The sequence below is a fragment of the Oratosquilla oratoria genome, chromosome 23 (assembly GCF_046742065.1).
Source record: "Oratosquilla oratoria isolate Oo_2021 chromosome 23, ASM4674206v1, whole genome shotgun sequence".
Lineage (NCBI taxonomy): Eukaryota > Metazoa > Arthropoda > Malacostraca > Stomatopoda > Squillidae > Oratosquilla > Oratosquilla oratoria.
In genome coordinates, this window is record NC_134799.1 from 13,225,042 (window position 1) to 13,245,896 (window position 20,855).

Genomic DNA, 20,855 nt, shown 5'->3' on the forward strand with positions numbered 1-20,855 from the left:
AAGGTGTAATTGAAAATATTGGTTATGTAACTTGGAAAAGACATGCTTATCAATTAATGCCAAGACTTATACCTTGTTTAGAAGTGTGTATTGTATTTAAAATGATCAGATGTGTAACAAGTCCTAGGGTTCCAATATTCCTGATGATAATTATGAAAATTATTTCAGAGGTTGGTGTAAACCATAAGTCTGGTAGTCATATGGACAATTCAGAGGTTTGTACTGAAATTCCACCTTTTAAGAATTCAAATTCTGTAGACACACCTCTTTGCCAGAACCAATAGAATTGAAAAGAATCATATTGAGGTATCAAATCAAAGTTGGAACATTTTGGTCACACTTTATTGGCAAATAAGTCGTTGCAATATATTCTTTGCATCTCATGACAAAATCAAAATGTCTAGAAGTGAGTAACAAAATACCACTTTAATGCAATTGGTCATAACACCCTACTGCTGGCCCCCGATTATCTAATCCCTTTGGCAGATCCACAATTTATTCAGACAAATGCTGTTTTAAGTCACCAAAGACGTTCCAATTTAGTGGGAAGACCAAATGAAGCACGACTAAGATAAAAGATAAATAAAAACATAAAAAAAAAAATAATAATGATGATAATAATAATAATGATAATAATAACAACAATAATCTGAAGTGCTTGTTCTATGTAAAGACTAGATAATATAGGACATCAAAAGAAATTGATGTCAGAAATCAATTGTAAGCACAGTATTTACAGGCAGGAAGATAGTAATGGCCTCCAGTTTTAAGAGCAATGTAATAATGTAAAATAATGCATTAAGCTTAAAGATTTAGGAATAAATGGTCATGACAAAATCAACCCACTATCATGATATATATATATATATATAAAAAAAAAAAAAAAAAAATCCCCTCAAAACGGTTTTCTTCATTATTTAAGGAGTTTCACCAGAAAAATATTAAAGACACATATATGATTTATAACATCTAAATGTTCCTTTTTAACAAAGACATTATGAATACATAAAAATTTCATGAAAAATCTCATGCCATATGATGTACAGTACAAGTAAAATATATATAGTGGCAAATGAAACTCGTCATCAGAGTAGATGTGTGCAGATAGATGCTATGACATGAACATCAGACTGAGATCAAGCCAGTCAAAATAATGTAATGAAAATATAAAAACTATACAGAAGGAAGTTTATGAACAATAAAAAGAGGATGAATATATATTTTTCCTACCCAAAAGCACTTGATGGAAAACAGTTGTAAAGAAAAGGTTAATTCTATCTCAGTTCTAATGTAGATGAAACAGAAGAGGCACCTTTGGGGAATAATAATGCACAAAGTGGTTCCATATACACTGTACACTTCCTACAATATTATACATTAATAAGCAAATATACTATGAATAACAGTGTCAATAATAAATAAATAATTCATTTATAGAACTTCACCCCTAATACAAATCACGTTTATAGTGATTAGCTATACATTAATTCTATCCCCACGGAAAGAATCTTTTGCCACACACTGGCAAGTCCAAAATAAATGCACAAACACATTTCCATATCTCCATATTCGGTGTGATGCATATATCATCATTAACAATTTTTTGGCATTGTAAGGTTCTTTACAGATATTATTCTGGCAAATGCCAGACATTATTCAGCTAAGAGGCATTACTATGCTAACGGGGTTCAAATTCTATTGATCAATCCCTTCAACATGATAAGGCCCTTTGCTGATTACATTCTGGTTAATGCCATATGATTTTATTCACCTCAGGGGGGGGGAGGGGGCAACACCTTACTGATGAGGTCAAAAAAGAAAATGGGAAATGAATCTGCATATATCCAAAACAATTTTTTTTTCTTTTGAAAAGGAAATTCGTATATTAAACAGGGAATGTATCTATAACATCTGCCCTCAATTATGATAAAAATTTCAAGTCTTCCAATGCCAGAGTTCTTACCATAAAGATGTGTCAGCCTTACTTGAATCAATTTGTCATACACAGATTTTTAAGAAATGCCGACAAAGTGTCAAGCACACAAATACCTCTGATCCAGTATTCCTTTCTTGATTATCATCCATTATGTGGCTATGATGCAGGGAAAATATCTTCCATACACTATATGATGGTTTGGAAACTCACTGCCCCATAATCTGGTCCCAATCACGGCCAATGCCTTGCTCCTACCAAGTTTCCGTTAATGACGACTCAGCTGATGTGATGGCGGATTCTTGTCGTCATCTCCACATGCATTTTGGTAATTTTCCTCTGAAACCATTTTCCAATAAAATTATCAAGTTCCACCTTAGTTATGCAGTGGTAGTTATATAAAAAAAGACAACACATCACACAAACCATTGTAAGCATTGGAATCTTACAAAAATTCAACATATACTATGTAGCTATTGTTGTGATTGGTTTATTATAATTCTTCATGTGGTTTAAGTGCAAAGGGCAGAGGGAATGTTCCTCTCTATGCCTAGCCTTTCTGCTTTGCAGGTAAGGGCTATTTGAATGAAAACAGCTTTGTCATTATTCAAATTTCATCACCAAGATGCCATAGAGGTGTATGACAAGGGAGCCATAAACAAGGACACAATCAGTTATATCTTAGTTATGATGATGAATATGAAACAAAACAATGGTTTCAGGGGTATTGAGAAGTATCTATAATGGCATTCAGATATATCCATATCTTCAAGGTGTAGGAAATTACATAAATCAAGTGTATACAGTCACTAACCATGAGCCCTAACAGCTCATGAAGCTAACTGCATGGCACTGTGGGCACCTCATACAACCTGAGGGCAGAACTAGGCTTATATTCTTGTAGGTAAGAATATAAGCCCCTGGCATTTTCTGAGATTTTCAGTTGTCCTAGCTCAGTAGTACAAATTTTTATGCCACTGAGCAATGACAATTTCAAGTCTCAGATATTCCTACAATTGATTTATAGTTATTTCTCCCTAAACCCACTGTTTCTATTGCAATATTATCATGCATCCTGGATTCTAGCTTTTGTCTTTCATTATTACTTGTATTGTTTGAATCTTTCCAGACCAACAGTATGCACAATTCTGTCCCACAGTATACAAGAACAAAATCTTATGAAAAATGGATGAGCTATGTAAACTTACAAGTGAATGTGTACATAAGACTGTAGCCCAGTAATTGTTACACAAATCCATGACAAGAAAACATGTGCAGAAACTGCTGAGAAGTATGATGATGATTAAATGAAAATGTGCAATCCAAAACAAAATGTCCAATTCAAATTCAATTGACCTAGTTTCAGATGAGTTTCTGAAACATTTGCAGAATGTGAAACTATAAATTGCAACTAAAGACAAGAATAGGAGAACCATACTCGCTAGTGCTACTGCATCTGGCATACAAGAAAAGGTTTCTCAAGACAGGGAAGGCAGTTCACCATATTCCCATAATGGAGATTTTGTACACAAATGATTGAAGTACCAAATGGATATGCAACATATTGGCATACCTTTCTACAAGCTGACAAAGTTCAAAACTCAGCAAGTGTCTGGCTCCAAAATCACCAAAATAAGAGGTGCTTGACTGAATTACCAGTACCTTTGTTTTTTACAAATTCTAACAACTGATCATTATGAAGTATATGATTTATTTCTTATCACTCAGATATCTAGTAATGTGTATGTCCTATCATTGGGCATGAGTGTCATCTAATGATACAAATATAACTGCAGTATCATGAGGTACGCAAATTAAAATAACGTAACTATAACTCAATAGTATGGTTAATTTTAATTCTGTGAATACCAATTTGAAAAAGATTGGTATGAATTTCCATTATGATTTTCAAAGAGAAAATTTCCCCCTGTTTTTCTCTTAATTTAAGAACTATGAACAATCATAGTTACTTCATATTGCTTGAAAAATTAGTAACACTTTACTAAAAGTGGAGAAATTTCTACAATGAGAAACAATGGTAGGGATTTCTTATAAGTATAGTGTGTTTTGGTCTTTACAGACATAATCGTACTTCATTTGCAATTGACTATTTGAGTAGTAAGCTAGAGAGTACATCTCAAACATCAAAGTCCTTATATTGGGCTAAATATAATTTTAACATAAGTTTTAAGTTATGTGGATACATTAGCATACAGACGTAAGGTTATTATTACGTTTCTTTGGAAGTCAGTGTGTGTTCCACCTGTTTAGCTGGGTTGAGCCACTTGACACCTCAGTCAGCTCCATCTACTGTTTACTGTACTTACTCAAATGTATGCAGTTATACAGAAACCATGTCATAATGTATCTACCATGCTTATAGAATACGATTCAGTAACTTTCACATATGTAGGAAATCATATTGAATATTCATTGCACACCTGAAACTCTAAGACATATTTACCATATGAATGGTCTGCCTTAACAACCCACTCCAACATTAATATGTACATACTAAAGGCTCAGAACTTTGGAAAATGGGATACCTTTCAACTGCCAGATGCAAAACAATGCACCACCTAATAGGTACCACAAAAGAATCTGATGACAAAATGTCAAGGCATACAAAACTGGCATTACTAGGGGTATTTGGCCTGATATACAGCAGATTGGTGTGAGATCCAAACACAATATACGAAACAAAGCAAAACTTTACATATGATCCATACTTTTGCAGCACAATTAATGGTGTCATAGGCACCACAAACTGTAGCTAATGAATACCCAATCTAAAAACTTTTCTTCTCATAATAGGAGTGCGAATAGTCCAAATTTATCAAATCCAAGGGGAAATTCATCTCTGGTTATATTACATTTTAAATTTTCAAACAACTTCCTTGGATCTTAAAAAGACACGACTATCCCCAACATAACGACTGTACATAAAAACAATAGCAACCATGTCAGGGAACAAGTAACTACACGAGTACAGCAGCATTGATTGTTCTCTTTTCACAATATCTATGCTTCACATGAATCCCAAAGTTCACACACACATGGTTGAATTGATCTATTTCCATTATCCCCTATAATTTTCAAATGTTCTTTGAAGTTATATCACCCAATTACTCAGAAAGCTTGTACTATGGAATAAACTTAGTACCATCAATAGTACAAGATAAAAGGATCTATCAATTAGTATTTAGATAACTGTAAGCCTACCGCACATGACCAACTAATGTGCAACTCATTGCATTCATACGAATCTGTTACAAGTTATGATATGGTAAAATTAAATATTATTTACCTTTACAAAGATTCCTTAATTGTTACACTGATTATTTTCTTACAAAGCTTAGATAAAGCACTTCAGTAAAATACAACTGAAATCAGATATTTCCAAATGTAATTTTAAGAATTTTACACCTATCCATCATTTAACTGGTCATTACTATATCACAATTTAATACCTCAGAGCTAAGGGCCATATTTCTAAAACTTTTCATAAGCCCTGGTAATTTCTTTCTACCATAGGAAAGAAGAATCTTACTAACTTCATTGGTTATCTTTATGAAAATGACCTGATAAGGTTCTACTTTCTAAACATAGAGAGCATTCACCAAGCCTGGTGAAAGGTTCAAAAGTATGGCCCTAAATGTCTAACTATTCTGTCATGTTGTACTCGTACATATATTCCAAAGGTCCTTTCTCCCTTGTAAAGGGGATGGTCAAGTCAAAACATCAATATATTAACCATCCTCCAAATCTAAACACCTCAGGGTTGAAAAAGTTCCTCTGTCCCTGTCACATAGCCTGGGTCATAAGCAAGGTACAGATCATTTACGCCAAGGCCTGACAGCCATAGCCAATGCTTTACGGCAATCCCTCACCTACACTAAGAATCCACATAGATAAAATATGTTGCGGATGAGAACAACCCTTTGGCCTATTTCATCCACTCACTCCTATCTTTTCCATTCAACCTTTCCTGTTGAACAGATTTTCCATATCCATCCACAGTCCCTTATCTCCATCCATCCATCCACTTTATTCCTGAGCTTCTTCTAAATTCAATCCATCCATTTCTGGTTTCCACACTTTTTAATTCCTTAATCTGCTCCAAATGTCCAAACCACCTCACCACTTTTTGTTCTACCTTATCCACCAGATCTCTTCCCAGCCCAATTTCTAACATCACCTCCACCTTTCTCACTATTTAGTCTGACAACACCTATCGTATTTCTCAAACATTTCGTATAAAAAACTCAAGTCTCTTCCTCTACGCCTTCTTTGTATTCATCCCCAAATATTTATTTCTCATGAGGAAATGGCATGGCCCAGAGGGATTTATTCTTGTCTACTCTATATTTTTTCAACTGAAAAATGGTGGGGGGGAGGAACTGCCATGTAATGAAACAGCGATATAAACTAGCTCCTAGCTGTCTAACCCTGTATCACTAGAAAGCCTCCGACTCAAGTACTGTGGCAAGGGACAGGAATGATTTTTCACCCGTGATGTGCTAAAATGGGAAGGACAAAGAATACAATTTTTTTTTATGAGTGTATGGGTGTATGCTCTGACTCACCCACCACCTTTATATGGAGGAAAGGGCTTTTTGGTGTATGTATTTTCCCTATAAATCACCTTCATGTGGAACCAATGACAGGTTCCTCCATGAAGTAAGTCCTGTGAGGACATCAAAAAGTCATCACTTTGCTGCCCATCTATAAACCCTGTCAACTTCTTTATTTCCGTTTGGAAATGCAGCCCCAAGGGGTTGATGCTCAATCTCTCCCTTCATCAACTTTCCATCTATTCCACCTTTACACCCAAGGAGAACCGAGGACCAGTGGCTGCTCACCTCCTACTACTGGTGACATAAAAACAGTCTCACAGTAATACAATACACACACCAGTTTAAGGTTTCCTCCCAGAAAGACCCATGGGAGAGCCTAAGGACCTTAGCTAGCTGCTGTAGTGCTGTGGGTTCCCAGCTGACAAAACTTGAGGCAACAATCGATTGATTAATTTGCATCCACATCCATTCCTTCATTCATTGCCACGGATCTTTAAAACACTCCTCTTCCTCAAACCTTTCACCCTTCACACTCATATCCAACCTTCCACCATTATTGTTCCTTGTAGTTCCTATCACATTTCCTTTGCCTGCATTCCCAACATAATTTTCTTTATCCACATAACTTCCAAACTCCGTCAACAACTGTCTCTCCTCAGAATCAGCCACAAGAGCAGTGTCATCCGAAAATAATTGTAAGTTCACTTCCCATGTTCCACCCTCACCTAGCAAATGCACTCCTGTGCCTAGCACATATGCATTGACCTCCTTTACCACTCCATCTACGTACACACTGAACAAACACGACAACCTCACACAATCCCGAAAGTCCCACATTCACGTCAACCCATTCAATCTCTCCATTCCCAATCCTCACACATATTCTACTACTGATGTAAAACTTCTGACAGATATCGACTTATGATAACAAAAAAGAAGTCTATACTGCCAACTTAAACAAATGAAAAATATATAATTTTTGGCAACTACTGGTGAATATGTTTTGAACCATCTTAGTACAAATCTAGCACCTAAAGTTGTTACACTACTTTTGAGTTCAGATTTGCCTATTCTTCCTATGATAATTCTTTTCATCCTGTAACGCAAGCCATTATGCTGAACGAGTTCAATTAAAGAAAATTAAAAAAGGTGGTGAGGAGCATAAGCCAGAAGTCGCATATCTACAACGAAAGTCGCCAGTTTGCCCAATCATTTTGACTGTTGGGACAGGCAACAGTCACTGCTCTGAATCAGAGAATTACAGGACTCAAACCCACATCTGGGAAGATGCAAGTCCTGAAAGCTTCTGGTTATGCCAAAAGCACACTAAGGAAGAAACCTCATGTAGCATATTGTTTTATATAATCTAGGCTTGCCCAATCAAGGGATCGGTGACGGGTACCTGCAAATGGCTGTTTTGCAAGATAGGTGTCAAAGATATTCACTGCACATCTTCAAAACCCATCAGCACCATCACCTTCCTCTGGAAGGGCAGCCCTTAACCCATTCAACTCCGATGACAAGAGTGTCTTGTCATTTGGTCAAATAAAACAAAAAATCATAAAACACTAAAATGTTTGATCAAACACCAGAAAAATATGACGTCATATTTTTCTGGTGTTTGATCAAACATTTTGGTTTTTTATGATTTTTTGTTTTATTTGACCAAATGACAAGACATCTTGTCATCGGAGTTGAATGGGTTAAGGACTTGCATTCTCGTATCCAAACCATCCCCAGGATCTCTATCAACTTAGACTACTGCCCCCACTACTATTTCACACTGATACCAGTGATTGCTCCCTTTCTCTGCCTGCTAGCTCACGACAAAGTAACAGACCCACACAAATACAACACAGACAGCAGTCCAAAGTTTCTTCTCAAAGAAAACTATGGGATGTCCCAAAGACGATTACTAGCTGCTGCGAGTCTGAAAGCTCCTAGTCAGTGAAACCCAAGGCAATACTTTAATCAATACTTGAACAAACTAATAATTTCATATGATATTCTTAGATTCTGTGCCTTCCTTATTCCTCAATTTTTTACCCATCCTAGAACTTAAAATTTAAACCAGTCTATTATATGATATGTGAATCTTTTTAAGTATTATTCATTATGTCTAATTCTATCAACAATGAAAAATAAATTTCTCATAAACAAATGTTTCCTTATTGTTAGATCCATTTGGCTTGTAAGTGCCAATTATTGTCTTAACCATATATATATAATTTCACTTTTCTTTACAAGCAATACACAGAACTACTTCTGTAGTTTATACAAAACACTATCTGTTGTGGGGAATTCAAGCCAAAATTAATTATAAATATGTAAACCATACGTAATATGATAACATTCTGAAATAGAAAAAATTGGGAGGATACAGTGGACAGAACAAACTTCCCTATTCAAAATCAGCAGTGCTGATATGCCTCATGAGAAAAGCTTAGCTAATTTCAATTATATTTAGTTTACATAAGAGGGAGAGCACAAGATTTTACAAAACAATAAAAAGGCTAATTTTTAATAAAAGGTTTTAAACATTCAGTTTCTCTGCTCCTGATGATTGGGACAACACACCATTCTGCTTCCTAAACGTGTGCAAGAAAGAAAAAGTTACACTCAAATTGGGCAAGAGACAGTAAGAGGCAATTGTCAATAATATACAGACTTTTATGACACCTCCAAGGCTTAATCATACAACATCATTTTACAAGTACAGAACAGTCTTCATTCTTAGCATATACTCATGTATTTTCAATTTCAAATTTTCCTCCTTTCTATCTTCATTCTCTAGAATATTCTTTATCACTTCTCATACATTAAAATCCACACTATAAGGTCCTCTGTAAGGGGCACCATCCTAGCCTCCTGTTAAGAGGAGTTTAACATAAATCATCAATCCCTGTAACTTCACTTCTATAACCCCCGAATGGTATTGATCATTATTATACATTTTCTGGCTGCCACCAAGCAATTTCATTCAGTTTGGAGAACCTCCTTCTCTATCCTTTGTGAGTTACAGCCTGTCTCAGTTAACCCGCAGGTGATATCAATCATTCCTATTATTTTTTCTGGCTGGTGCCAGATATTTTTCACAGCTGATGTAAACATTCCACTTCTGGATTAAACAGGAAAGAAACTCTCATTTCTTCTGGTTCATATCAACCCTCCTCATGAAGAAAAGGTGTAAATGTATGTGTACTTATGCATATACATGCATACATAATGTATAGATATATGTAAGACTGACAACTTCTTCAAACTGCCTTTCGTACATATTCATCAATAAATAAATTTTAAAAAATCTGATAAATTGTTATTAGAACATCTCGTGCTAATACAAGTCAGTCCAAGATTTTCACAAAGGGTTCTAGGTGATAATATACAAGTGCAATTTTTACTCTCTTTGAATACACAGGTCACCTCATCAACTAGCCATCACCAACAGAAACATATGATCTGCATATCTTTTAGTACAATTTTGCATTGCATTTAAGAATATTCTATTGTGGTACAGGTTGGTATACCTCCAAGTCATTATATATCATGTTTCCACTCAGTGATAGTAGGAATAAACTAGTGCCTTATAGACTGGGGGTTATTTCTCTTTGGTTACAAACATACAGGGACCAATGACCAGTATCTGCCAATGGGGGTCCTGCAAGATGGATGTCTTTCAACCATCCATCTTCAAAACTCATCAACATCCTAACCTCCACCTAGAGGCGAGACCCAGAAAGAAAGATACTAGATCCACAGGACCAGGCTAAATATTTCTCACAATCAACTGTATTTCCTCCACTTTTTCATCATACAAGGTGACTGCTCCCCTCCTACTACAAGCCGGTAGCACAGAAACTATCCCACATTCATACAACACAGGCATCAGTTCAAAGTTTCCTCCCACAGAGATCAATGAGAAGACCTGAGAACTAGCCAGTGGGGCTGCAGGATTTTCGTCAGTGAAATTTGAGGCAACAATTATTATCATTACAAATGTACACTATCTAAGAGACTCTGTTAAAGAAATCAGATTCACATAAATCTATTTACAATAACAACTTTGTCTCATTCGTGAAAATGCTTTCTATGAAATAAAACAGAGAAACACATTCTTTGCTACCTCTGGGAATGACCGAATAAAAAGAGCCAATATTGTAAACTTCAGTTCAATTAAAGAAAGAAAAGTACTACTGCCAACCTGAAGAGGACATCATATCACATGCCTTTTTCAATATATATTTCAGAAAGACTATAGATCATTGTCGAGATTGCCATGATGAGCTGTGTGATTTATCCTTATCTTGCACAACTTTCCTGTTGCTGCTAGTGGCTGCATTTCACACTGCACTCAAGTTAATTTAGTTCCGAAAAATGTACGAAGAACAAGACAAACGGCTTTGTAGTACGTGATCCTCATCAAGACTTTCCAACACGTAAACAATGAGCTTTCCCAACTGACACATAAAATAACCATTCTCGCCAATTTCTTTTCAACTTTGTGATAAAGAAAACTTAACTTTCAAAATAGCATTTCTCTGATTAATCATTTCTAAAAGCATGATGGATGCTCCACCTGTAGGCCACATGCCCAGTCCGACTGTGACCCCACATCAATACAATTTAGTCTACTCTAAAAACTGTAATTATTCTACTGTTATTTTACCAATAAGTGCAGATCCCTCTTCCTTAGCTTTTATGTAGGCAGCATAAGCCGCCTTTTCCTTCTTCTCCTTCTTCTTATTTCGGATCTCGTACTCAAGCCTGCAAAAAGATATGGGCATGATTTAGTAACAAATTCCATCCAAATTTCACAAACACCCTTAAGAAAAGAGCTTAACCCATTCAACTCCGATGACAAGATGTCTTGTCATTTGGTCAAATAAAACAAAAAATCATAATAAAACAACAAAATGTTTGATGATCAAACAGCACCAGAAAAATATGACGTCATCAGTCCTCCTCGAGGAGGACTGACGACGTCATATTTTTCTGGTGCTGTTTGATCATCAAACATTTTGTTGTTTTATTATGATTTTTTGTTTTATTTGACCAAATGACAAGACATCTTGTCATCGGAGTTGAATGGGTTAATTATTGCCTTGAGTTCCTCTGACTGGAAACCTACAGCATTAGTTATCAACAATGGTTGTCACACCTATCCTGTGAGAACAAGTTGAACAGTGTGTATGTTGTATCAATGTATTTACCTGTCTCTTATTTTCCAATAATTATAGCTTATTTTACATTATTCCATTGCCTCTGACCCAGGCAGTGGCTGAGTGACAGGGATAGCCCTTAATTCACAAGGAGCTATGAAATATTATAAAAAGGGAAACAATTGGGTGTGTATCTGTATGGAAAACAGCTGTTCTTCACATCCTTCAGTCACTTATTCTTCATACATACATACATATACCAAAGGCTTTTTTTCCACCCTTATAAGGGAGGTAGCCAAAAAAACAAAACAAAAAAGGCATAAAAACCACTCCCACCCATTCCCTCCCTATCACACTCCACTCCCATCCACCCTCTTCCCTCCCTCTTATCTTGGCACCAACTGGATGACAGGTCTTCATTTTAAATCTATGTATGGTTCCTGCCTTCGCTTCTTAGGCTATTCTAGGCATTTATGGATCTGTGTAGAATCTTTTTTCACATCCTTCAGATATATGGTCATCTTTTATTGTGTCTATGACCTCATGATGTCCTTCTATACTAAAAAAAAAGGAGAATTTGTCTGTCAACACTGTCCACCCCATTCCATACTCTAAATACAGCAATCAAGTCCCCTATTTCTTTGATTCTTTATCAATGTGAGGGCTAGTGATTCTAGTCTTTCTTTGTATGACTTATCTGCAAAATGAGAGGGAAACAAGGGTGGTGGATGGGAGTGGAATGGGTAGGAGTGGGTGCCTGCCTTTGATTGGGCTACCTCCAATATAAGGGGGAAGAAGTGCTTGGTGTGTGTGTGTGTATATGTATATACGAGGTCCATTCAAAAAGTATCCGACCTTGGTCCATAAAAGAAAAAATAATTTACCATTCAGGAATCCATTTTTGTGGCAGTTGACAGCACCCTTACTGCGCATGCATTGAAATTTTAAAAGCTGTAGTGTGTGCCAATTCCCACCTGTTATGGCTAGAGTGCAGTCATCCAGTACGTACTCATCGGATTATCGTCCTTACGCAACATGTCGGAGCGCATGGAGCAGCGCTACTGCATTAAGTTCTGCCACAAGCTTGGTGATACGCAAGTGCAAACTATCCAGAAGATTCAGCAAGCCTTTGGCGATGAAGCCATGGGAATAACACAGATAAAGGAGTGGTATAACCGCTTCAAGCAAGGACAAACCTCAGTTGAGAGCAACCCACGGTCTGGCAGGCCATCCACCAGCAGAAACGAAGAATTCATTGCGAATGTTAGTCGAATAGTGGAGGACGACCGTCGTATAACCATCAACAAGATTGTCAGAAAAGTAGGAGTAAGCACGGGATCAGTTCATACAATTGAATCAAAGATTTGGCCATGCGACGAGTGTCTGCAAAATTTGTTCCAAAATTGCTGGTGGAACAGCAGAAACAACTCTGCCTGGAAATTGCACAAGACCTGCTTGACTGTGCTAATAGTGATTCTGACTTCATGAAGACCATCATCACTGGTGATGAGACATGGGTGTATGGATACGACCCGGAAACAAAATTTCGTCATCACAATGGAAGCATCAGACATCACCAAGACCAAAAAAAGCACGACAGGTTCGGAGCAACGTCAAGGTAATGTTGACATGTTTTTTTTACTCCAGTGGTATTGTGCATCATGAATATGCACCAGCAGGACAAACAATTAATAAGGAGTATTATCTGGAAGTTATGCAACACCTTCGCGATGCTGTGTCATGAAAACGACCGCAAATGTGGGCTGCGCGCAACTGACAACTTCACCATGACAATGCACCTGCTCATTCTGCCCACCTGATCCAAGCTTACCTGGCCAAAAACAATACTCCACTCGTTCAGCACCCTCCCTACTCTCCAGATGTGGCCCCTTGTGACTTCTGGCTCTTCCCTAAACTGAAAACAACCCTTAAAGGGAAGCGCTTTGAGTCGAGAGAGGAAATTATGAGAAAAACAATGGCAGAGCTCTACAACATTCCAATTTCGGCATTCCAGAGATGTTACCAGCAGTGGCAGCACTGCTGGGAGAAGTGTGTGCACTCCCAAGGGGAGTACTTTGAAGGTGAATGAACAAAAGTTTTGAAATGTACACAAATCTTTTCTTTATGGACCAAGGTCGGATACTTTTTGAATGGACCTCGTATATATATCTGTAAGAGGGGGTTTACACTGTCTAACGGTTCGTCAAACACGGTTCGACAGACACGTGTTTAAAGTGATGTGTGAACGTGTGAAAGGGGTATTTGGGGTTTAACCAACGTGTTCAACAACCAAATACCCTGTTCACACATTCACACATCACTTTAAACACGTGTCTGTCGAACTGTCATACCGTGTAAATCCCCTCTAAGACTGGGAATCATTCTGATTGCTACTCTTTGTATCTTTGTTGCACATCAAGCTATTTGCAGGCCTGAATATCTTTGCCCTTTGAATGTCCAGAGTCATGATATTTAGGTTATTCATAAAATATTTGTGTTTTGATATATCTACTATTAACCACTTCAGTATGACTCAAACTCTCTTGCACAGCATTGGCTGCCAAACATACAATTCATCACACTACTCATATCATAAAATATAAAGTCATTGTTGTATTACTCATTCTATTTTACTCTGAATAATAATAAACACAGAAAATGTGATCAGATCAGTTCACAGAATCCAGGGGTAACTCATGTATAACTGCAAAAAAAATATATATATATATATAATCAAGAAGCCGTCACCAGCAACCTCGTGTACCTACTCGCACCTCATGACGCCTACATAGGCGTCATTGTACCGAAGCGGTTAACCTTATTACTACTCAGTAAATGTCAAAGCAGATTTACCTGTGTTCAATGATCCTCTCCACTATTCGCTGAGTGGTCATGTCATTGCCTGAGTCCACGCACTTAAACTTCTTACGTTTCTTGGCTTCAGCATAGGGATCTGCCCCATCTACGTCTGGAATGATCTCGGTCTTTCCATGGACCACCAGGTCCACTTTAAGCTGGTCCATTAAGTCTGAAGTTACAGAATAGGGTGCTCCAATGACCACCTCACTAACATACTGCAAAAGGAAGCAAAAGAATTAGAAAAATTTAATTTTATCAAAATGCCATGTAGAGTATATGTAGAGTGAGTAGATATTTATACTAACTTAAATGTCATTTCCTAATGCAATTTACTGCAAAGTAAGGTATTTATTGACAGACGGACACACATACATATATAATCACATACATAAACACGACACGACACGACACGACACATACATAAACACGACACGACACGACACATACATAAACACGACATGACACACGTCCATAAATGGACGACACTGCACTTGTGGCAGGGTCAGAGGAGGGATTGAGGAAGCTGGTGGCAGAGTTTGGGAGAGTATGTGATAGAAGAAAGCTAAAGATAAATGTGGGTAAAAGTAAGGTGATGAGATGTACAAGGGGTGAAAGTGGCAGTAGACTGGAAGTGAACATTAAGGGAGAGCGACTGGAGGAAGTGGATAGTTTTAGATACTTGGGTGCAAGTGTAGCAGGAAAAGGTGGAGTGAAGGTGGAGGTAGAATGTAGATTGAGAGAAGCGAGTAAATGCCTTGGTGGATTAAAGAGTGTAATGAGGAATAGACATTTGGGAATGGATGCGAAGAGGAGACTGTATGAAGGAGTGATTGTGCCAACAGCACTGTATGGGGCAGAAACGTGGAACATAAGAGAAGAAGAGAGAAGGAGTTTGAATGTGTTTGAGATGAGGTGTCTGAGAAGTATGGTGGGGGTTACTAGGCTGGATAGAGTGAGAAATGAGGAGGTGAGGAGGAGAACAGGGGTGAAAAAGGATTTGGGAGATAGGGTTGATGAAAGAATATTAGGATGGTTTGGACACATGGAAAGAATGAGTGAAGAAAGACTAGTAAAAGAGGTATGGAAGGCAGATGTGGAGGGAGTGAACATGAGGGGACGTCCTAGGATGAGGTGGATGGATGGGGTGAAGGGGGCTTTGGGGAAGAGGGGAATGTCTGTTGAGGAAGGAAGGGAGAGGACGGAAGACAGAGGTGAGTGGAGAATGGTTGTATATGGATGATGTTGTGATTGCATGAGGAGGAATGGGCGGGGGGGGTGGGGTAGTATATGTGAGTAAATTTTGACGCAGCCCGAAGGGATTTCTCCCCGTCCTCTCCTTATATGCAAGGGGGGACAGAGAGGGGGGGTCGCCGATTAAATGAAGCGGCCTTGCTGTGGATGTGCTGTGTCTTGCGACACTGCTTCTGACCCAGGGCGGTGGGCAGGGTGCAGGGATGACCCGTCATCCAGGAGGTGCTAAGATGAGAGGGAGGGTGGGAGGGGTGTGGAGTGTATTTAGGGATGAAATGGGTGGAAGTGTTTTTATGCCTTTCCCTTTTTGGCTACCTCCCTTGGAAGGGGGAAAAAGCCTTGGTATATGTATGTATGTACATAAACACAAACATATATATATATATATATATACAAACAGCTTTTGCCCCTTATAAGGGAGGTAGCCAGTCAAATGCATAAATCATAAATCCACTCCTTCCCCACACACTCCACTCCCACTCACCCCGCCCCCTCTTTTCTTGGCTCTTCTGGGATGATGGGTCATCCCTGCATGTCGCCCACTGCCCTGGATCAGTGGACATACACACACATTAAAAAATTTCTACCCATTTTGAGGGGGGTGGCCACCCACCATTTATTTTTATACCAAAGGCTTCTTCCCCCTTATAGGGAGGTAGCCAAGTCAAAGGTATGCACACACTTCCACCCACTCCACTCCCATCCACCATCCTTGTTTCCCTCTCATCTTAGCTCCTTGTGGATGAAGGGTCATCCCTGTCTCCTGCCCATTGCCCAGGTCAGAAGCAATGCAGCAAGACAAAGTACATCCACAGCATGTCTGCTACTGAGTCATATACAATTAATACCCCTCCCATCTTGGCTCCTTATGAATAAAGAGGCATCCCTTTAAAGGGCAATGCAACAAGGAACAGCATTTCCACTACATGGCCTGACCTATGTAGTTCGTTTACCCCAACTTTTTCATTGTATGGCATCTCACCTCATCAAGGGAGAAAGAAACCCTCACCCATCTCATTCACATTTCATTCATCCATTTCAACTTTACTTTACAATCCTCTCATGGAAGATGTTGTCAACTTTGCCTACAAACTGTTCTCCAACTTACCATACTGTCCCTTGGACATTCAATGGTGAAATTCCTCTGCCATTAGACTTACTTTGCATGCAAGAACAGAGAGAACTCTCTCATGAAGATTCATGATTGGGTAGTTTGCTCCCTTATAACAATTGACAACTGGGTCTGTATGTAGTCCTACAATCAAGAAATCTCCTTCTTGTCGTGCCTTTTCTAGGAAATCTAGGTGACCTACGTGGAAGAGGTCAAATGCACCCGCAACGTAAACAATTTTGTCTCCACACTGAAAAAAGAAAATTTAGATATTTTAATAACATGGAAACATTTCTCCTATACAATGTAGTTGTACCTTAAGATCTATATCAAAGGCCAATAGTTTAGTCATGTATAGTGAAAATGGTTGCATTTATCAAGAAATGCATTATTGCTTATGAAAAACCATATTCATTCAATTCAAGAAATAATTGATTTCTTTGAAATTGTAATTGAAAAGTATTTGCTTATTAACACACATATACCAAATGCTTTTTCCCCCCTTATAAGAGAGGTAGCCAAAAAACAAAGGCATAAAAAGGCACAAAAGCCAAATGGCAAAATATTCGAGACTGCTGATATATCCTACATATAACATTATGGACCGAAGTTCAAATTACTCACTTTTGGTGTCAGGCCTGAGGAAAACTGCATGATCTTCTGTGTGGTGGGGAGGAACTGTGAAACTCCAGTCCATGGAGACTTTGCTAAGGAATCTGTGCCAAGGTTGTCTGAGTGGTCTCGACCTACACTATATTCTGCTTCACCAACCTATGAAAAATGAGGAATTTCATTAGAATTGGCAAATGATGTAAACATATGGTTTAGCACATCCTATATTTCAACTTGATACTTTGTTACAGAAAACTAGAGGACTCTTCTCACTGTCTTATTTAGTCACTTTCTACAACATGCATGGGAACACAGTGGCAATATTATTATCCACCTGATAACGCATTCCATATGAAGTGATACTTTTCCTTTCATTCTGGCTGTTGTCAGGATACTTTCTTCATCTGTGGTTCCTCCTCAGTGTCAACTGCAGACAAACTATCTATCTATAAGGAGAGGGCTTCTTACCCGTTAAAAGGGAGGTATCCATTCCAGGCATGCACCCACTCCCACCCACTACCCTTGCTTACCTCTCATCTTAGCTTCTTGTAGATGAAGCGTAATCCCCGTTTCCTGCCCACTGCCAGGGTCAAAAGCAATGCAGCAGACAAACTACTACCATAAAATACTGGAAATACTTTGTTAAAGTAAAACTGAAAAACTTCTAAACAACTTATCTCACCTGCTGGTGTTGTCGTGTCATTAATAACATTCTGCCTACTAAATCTGTTGTGCTGACTCCTTCTGTCCTACGGCACTCCCTGAAACAGATGAAACAGTAGATGTGTACAGTATTTCAGTAAAATACATTATTCATTTACATATACACCCATCCCTCAATTCAACAGACAAAAGGAGGAACATCAGTTTAATGAATACAGTGACTTGTTTGCGGTGTTTTTGGTGTTTTGGAGTGGTTTTTGGGTGGCATAGTGATTGCACGCACTAAACAACAGCACTAAAAACACCAAAAACACAGAAAAAACACCACAAACACAGCTAATTAACGTCCATTAATGAGAGGTCTCACTGTATAACAAATTCAACATATTCAATGTAATTTAACACCACGTTTACAGGTTTCTTGATGTGCTATGATCATAATGGGGGACTTAGAAATTTAGTCTAAATCACTGGATTTTGTCTCTAAATCCATTATTTGAGAATCCATCAAATTGAGGAATGAGTGTAAATATACACATAAAATCATATACACAAGAATTAATTTATTTTACCTTTTAGGCAGACATCTGTATATAATGCAAGCCTAACACTTGTATCTAGCCTAGCACTTGTGACTAAACACATGAAAGACAAATTTAGGACAATTTCATGATAAAGACACTTCTTACTTGTATCGTTTAGCAGCTTTAACAATATGGTATGTGTCGACTCCATCAGCTGTCATTGTTATGTCATCTGCAACAAAAGAAATACTTTACTTCAATACTAAATCACACAAATTATTTCTTATATATACATCAAGACTAGTTAATTTGTAGTTGTGCATTCAATATGTATTTCATATAGACTTTAACTAAAGCATAGGCTACTTCAGAGTTTTTAATAACTTTCAATCCTGCCATGTTCTCATTATCTGTAACTGTCAGGAAGTTACCCCTGGACTACTGATACTACATACTAGAATGGTTTGAAATGTCAACATGCAATTTATTTTCAGAAGACTAAGGGAATATATAGAACAACATATTTCATTCAATCTTCTGAAACTCCTACTTTACCTCCATGTACACAAAAGTTACAGTTGTACTTGTCCAGGGTTTCCAGTGTGGTAACGTAGGGAGCACCTTCCACAATTTCATCCACCCACTTGATGGCACGAACCATTTTGTATCTGAAAAAAAAAAAAAAAAAAAAAAAAAAAAATGTAAGTCATCAAATATTCCCCTTTGATATATGACATGGCAATTTTCACATTTCCGACCACCACTACGGAGGTCCGGGTTCGAAATAATTTCAGTATCGCTGCGCTGCGAGTCGTTACTTCAACTCTCGTGGGCGGGGAGTTGTGTGTGTGTGTGTGCGTGTAAGGTCACAGCAGTACCCATAGATCGGTCATATATGAGCTCTGAGTTCTCATCCGGGAGGGTAACAGCTGTCGATCACGAGTGCAACACGTGATCCAAAGACCATGGTGAATCACACACACACACATAACTCCTTGCCCACGAGAGTTGGACTGCCGGCTCTCAGTGCAGCGATGCTGAAACTGTGATTGGCAAAAGAACGCAAGAGCGAAGATTGCGATGGAATTCCAACCCCAAACTGAACAAATTTAACCCTTAAGGTAAGTTTTGCTCAACGACGATCGTCCACGGCTCAACGATGATCGTTCATGGGCCAAAGATGCTCGTCAAACGACTGTCGAGAGAATAATTCTCTGTCCTTTGTGACTCTAGTGGCAGTCGCTCGAAGTAAAGCAGCCCCGTTCAAAAACAAAGAATGAGTGCTCTAGAAAATCGTTCGACGATCATCGTCGAGCCATGAACGATCATCGTTGAGCGAAAATCGCACCGAGCAAGACGTATCTTTAACCTTTGTATTCAATTCGGGGGCCGCCAAGTGATTTTATTCAGCTGAAGAAGCTCCCCGTCGACGTCAAAGGATTTCAGGGTTTCCGTAGTTCCTGAGAAGACCAATGGAGCCGCTCCTCTTTCTCATGCCAGGCGATTTTATTCAGCTGAGGGAAACTTCCCGATCCTACCGGAACAATTACCGAAAAAGTCACTCCTTATGACAAATTTGACGAAAAAACGATGTCCACACCGATCACGGTAATGGTAATGTAAGAACGCAAAACCTATCGCTTTCCTCCAGCCTTGGGATCTTGAAGAGAAAAGGAAAATCATAACTAGAGTTCTTCAGCAGCGACCGGTTCCTTATAGTCCTTTGACGACTACGCAAGTCTTCGAGGGGCACTACCCCTCCAGCCTCGCCCCGGCGAAGTCCCCTTGCCTTGGCTTCGCAGGGTCTAAGGGACCCGTTCTCCTAGTGCTGGGGGATGCCTACTTTACATACTTAATAGGCATATTACGCCCCTCCTTTCGCTTCCTCGTGATTGTTTCGCCGTCTACAGGGGTCGTTGTCCCCGCGTCTCCACCGCTAAAGGTCGTGGAGGGTCCGATCTTCTCGGTCGAAGTAGCTTCTGCCGGGCACGATCGACCCAAGGTCCGAGCCCACAGGCCTGCTCGGCTCGCTACCAGAAGGCCACGACGCAGATGACGAGTAAGCATGAGCCAGTGTATGTACACACACGCATGTACACGGACGCACACATTCTTGCACGCGCGCACACATGCACATGTACACATACACGCACATATACAACCACG

At 38.7% G+C, this 20,855-nt stretch overlaps 1 protein-coding gene across 2 annotated transcripts in view; it reads right to left on the minus strand.

Annotated features, from left to right (window-relative positions):
- Window positions 1-326: 326 nt before the first annotated feature.
- Window positions 327-20,855, minus strand: part of Pect (phosphoethanolamine cytidylyltransferase) — a 53,241-nt gene continuing 32,712 nt past the window's right edge. Inside the window, exons 3-10 of one of the 2 annotated variants that reach the window (XM_076206720.1) lie at window positions 19,245-19,357; window positions 18,855-18,921; window positions 18,185-18,263; window positions 17,515-17,661; window positions 16,940-17,140; window positions 14,523-14,743; window positions 11,177-11,274; window positions 327-2,272 (exon numbers count right to left, since the gene is read on the minus strand). In XM_076206720.1, coding sequence (XP_076062835.1) covers window positions 2,202-2,272; window positions 11,177-11,274; window positions 14,523-14,743; window positions 16,940-17,140; window positions 17,515-17,661; window positions 18,185-18,263; window positions 18,855-18,921; window positions 19,245-19,357 — 997 coding nt within the window. In that variant the 3' untranslated portion in view covers window positions 327-2,201. Of the gene's footprint in view, window positions 9,099-11,176; window positions 11,275-14,522; window positions 14,744-16,939; window positions 17,141-17,514; window positions 17,662-18,184; window positions 18,264-18,854; window positions 18,922-19,244; window positions 19,358-20,855 lie in introns of both variants that reach the window. The other variant, XM_076206721.1, reaches the window with a different exon arrangement.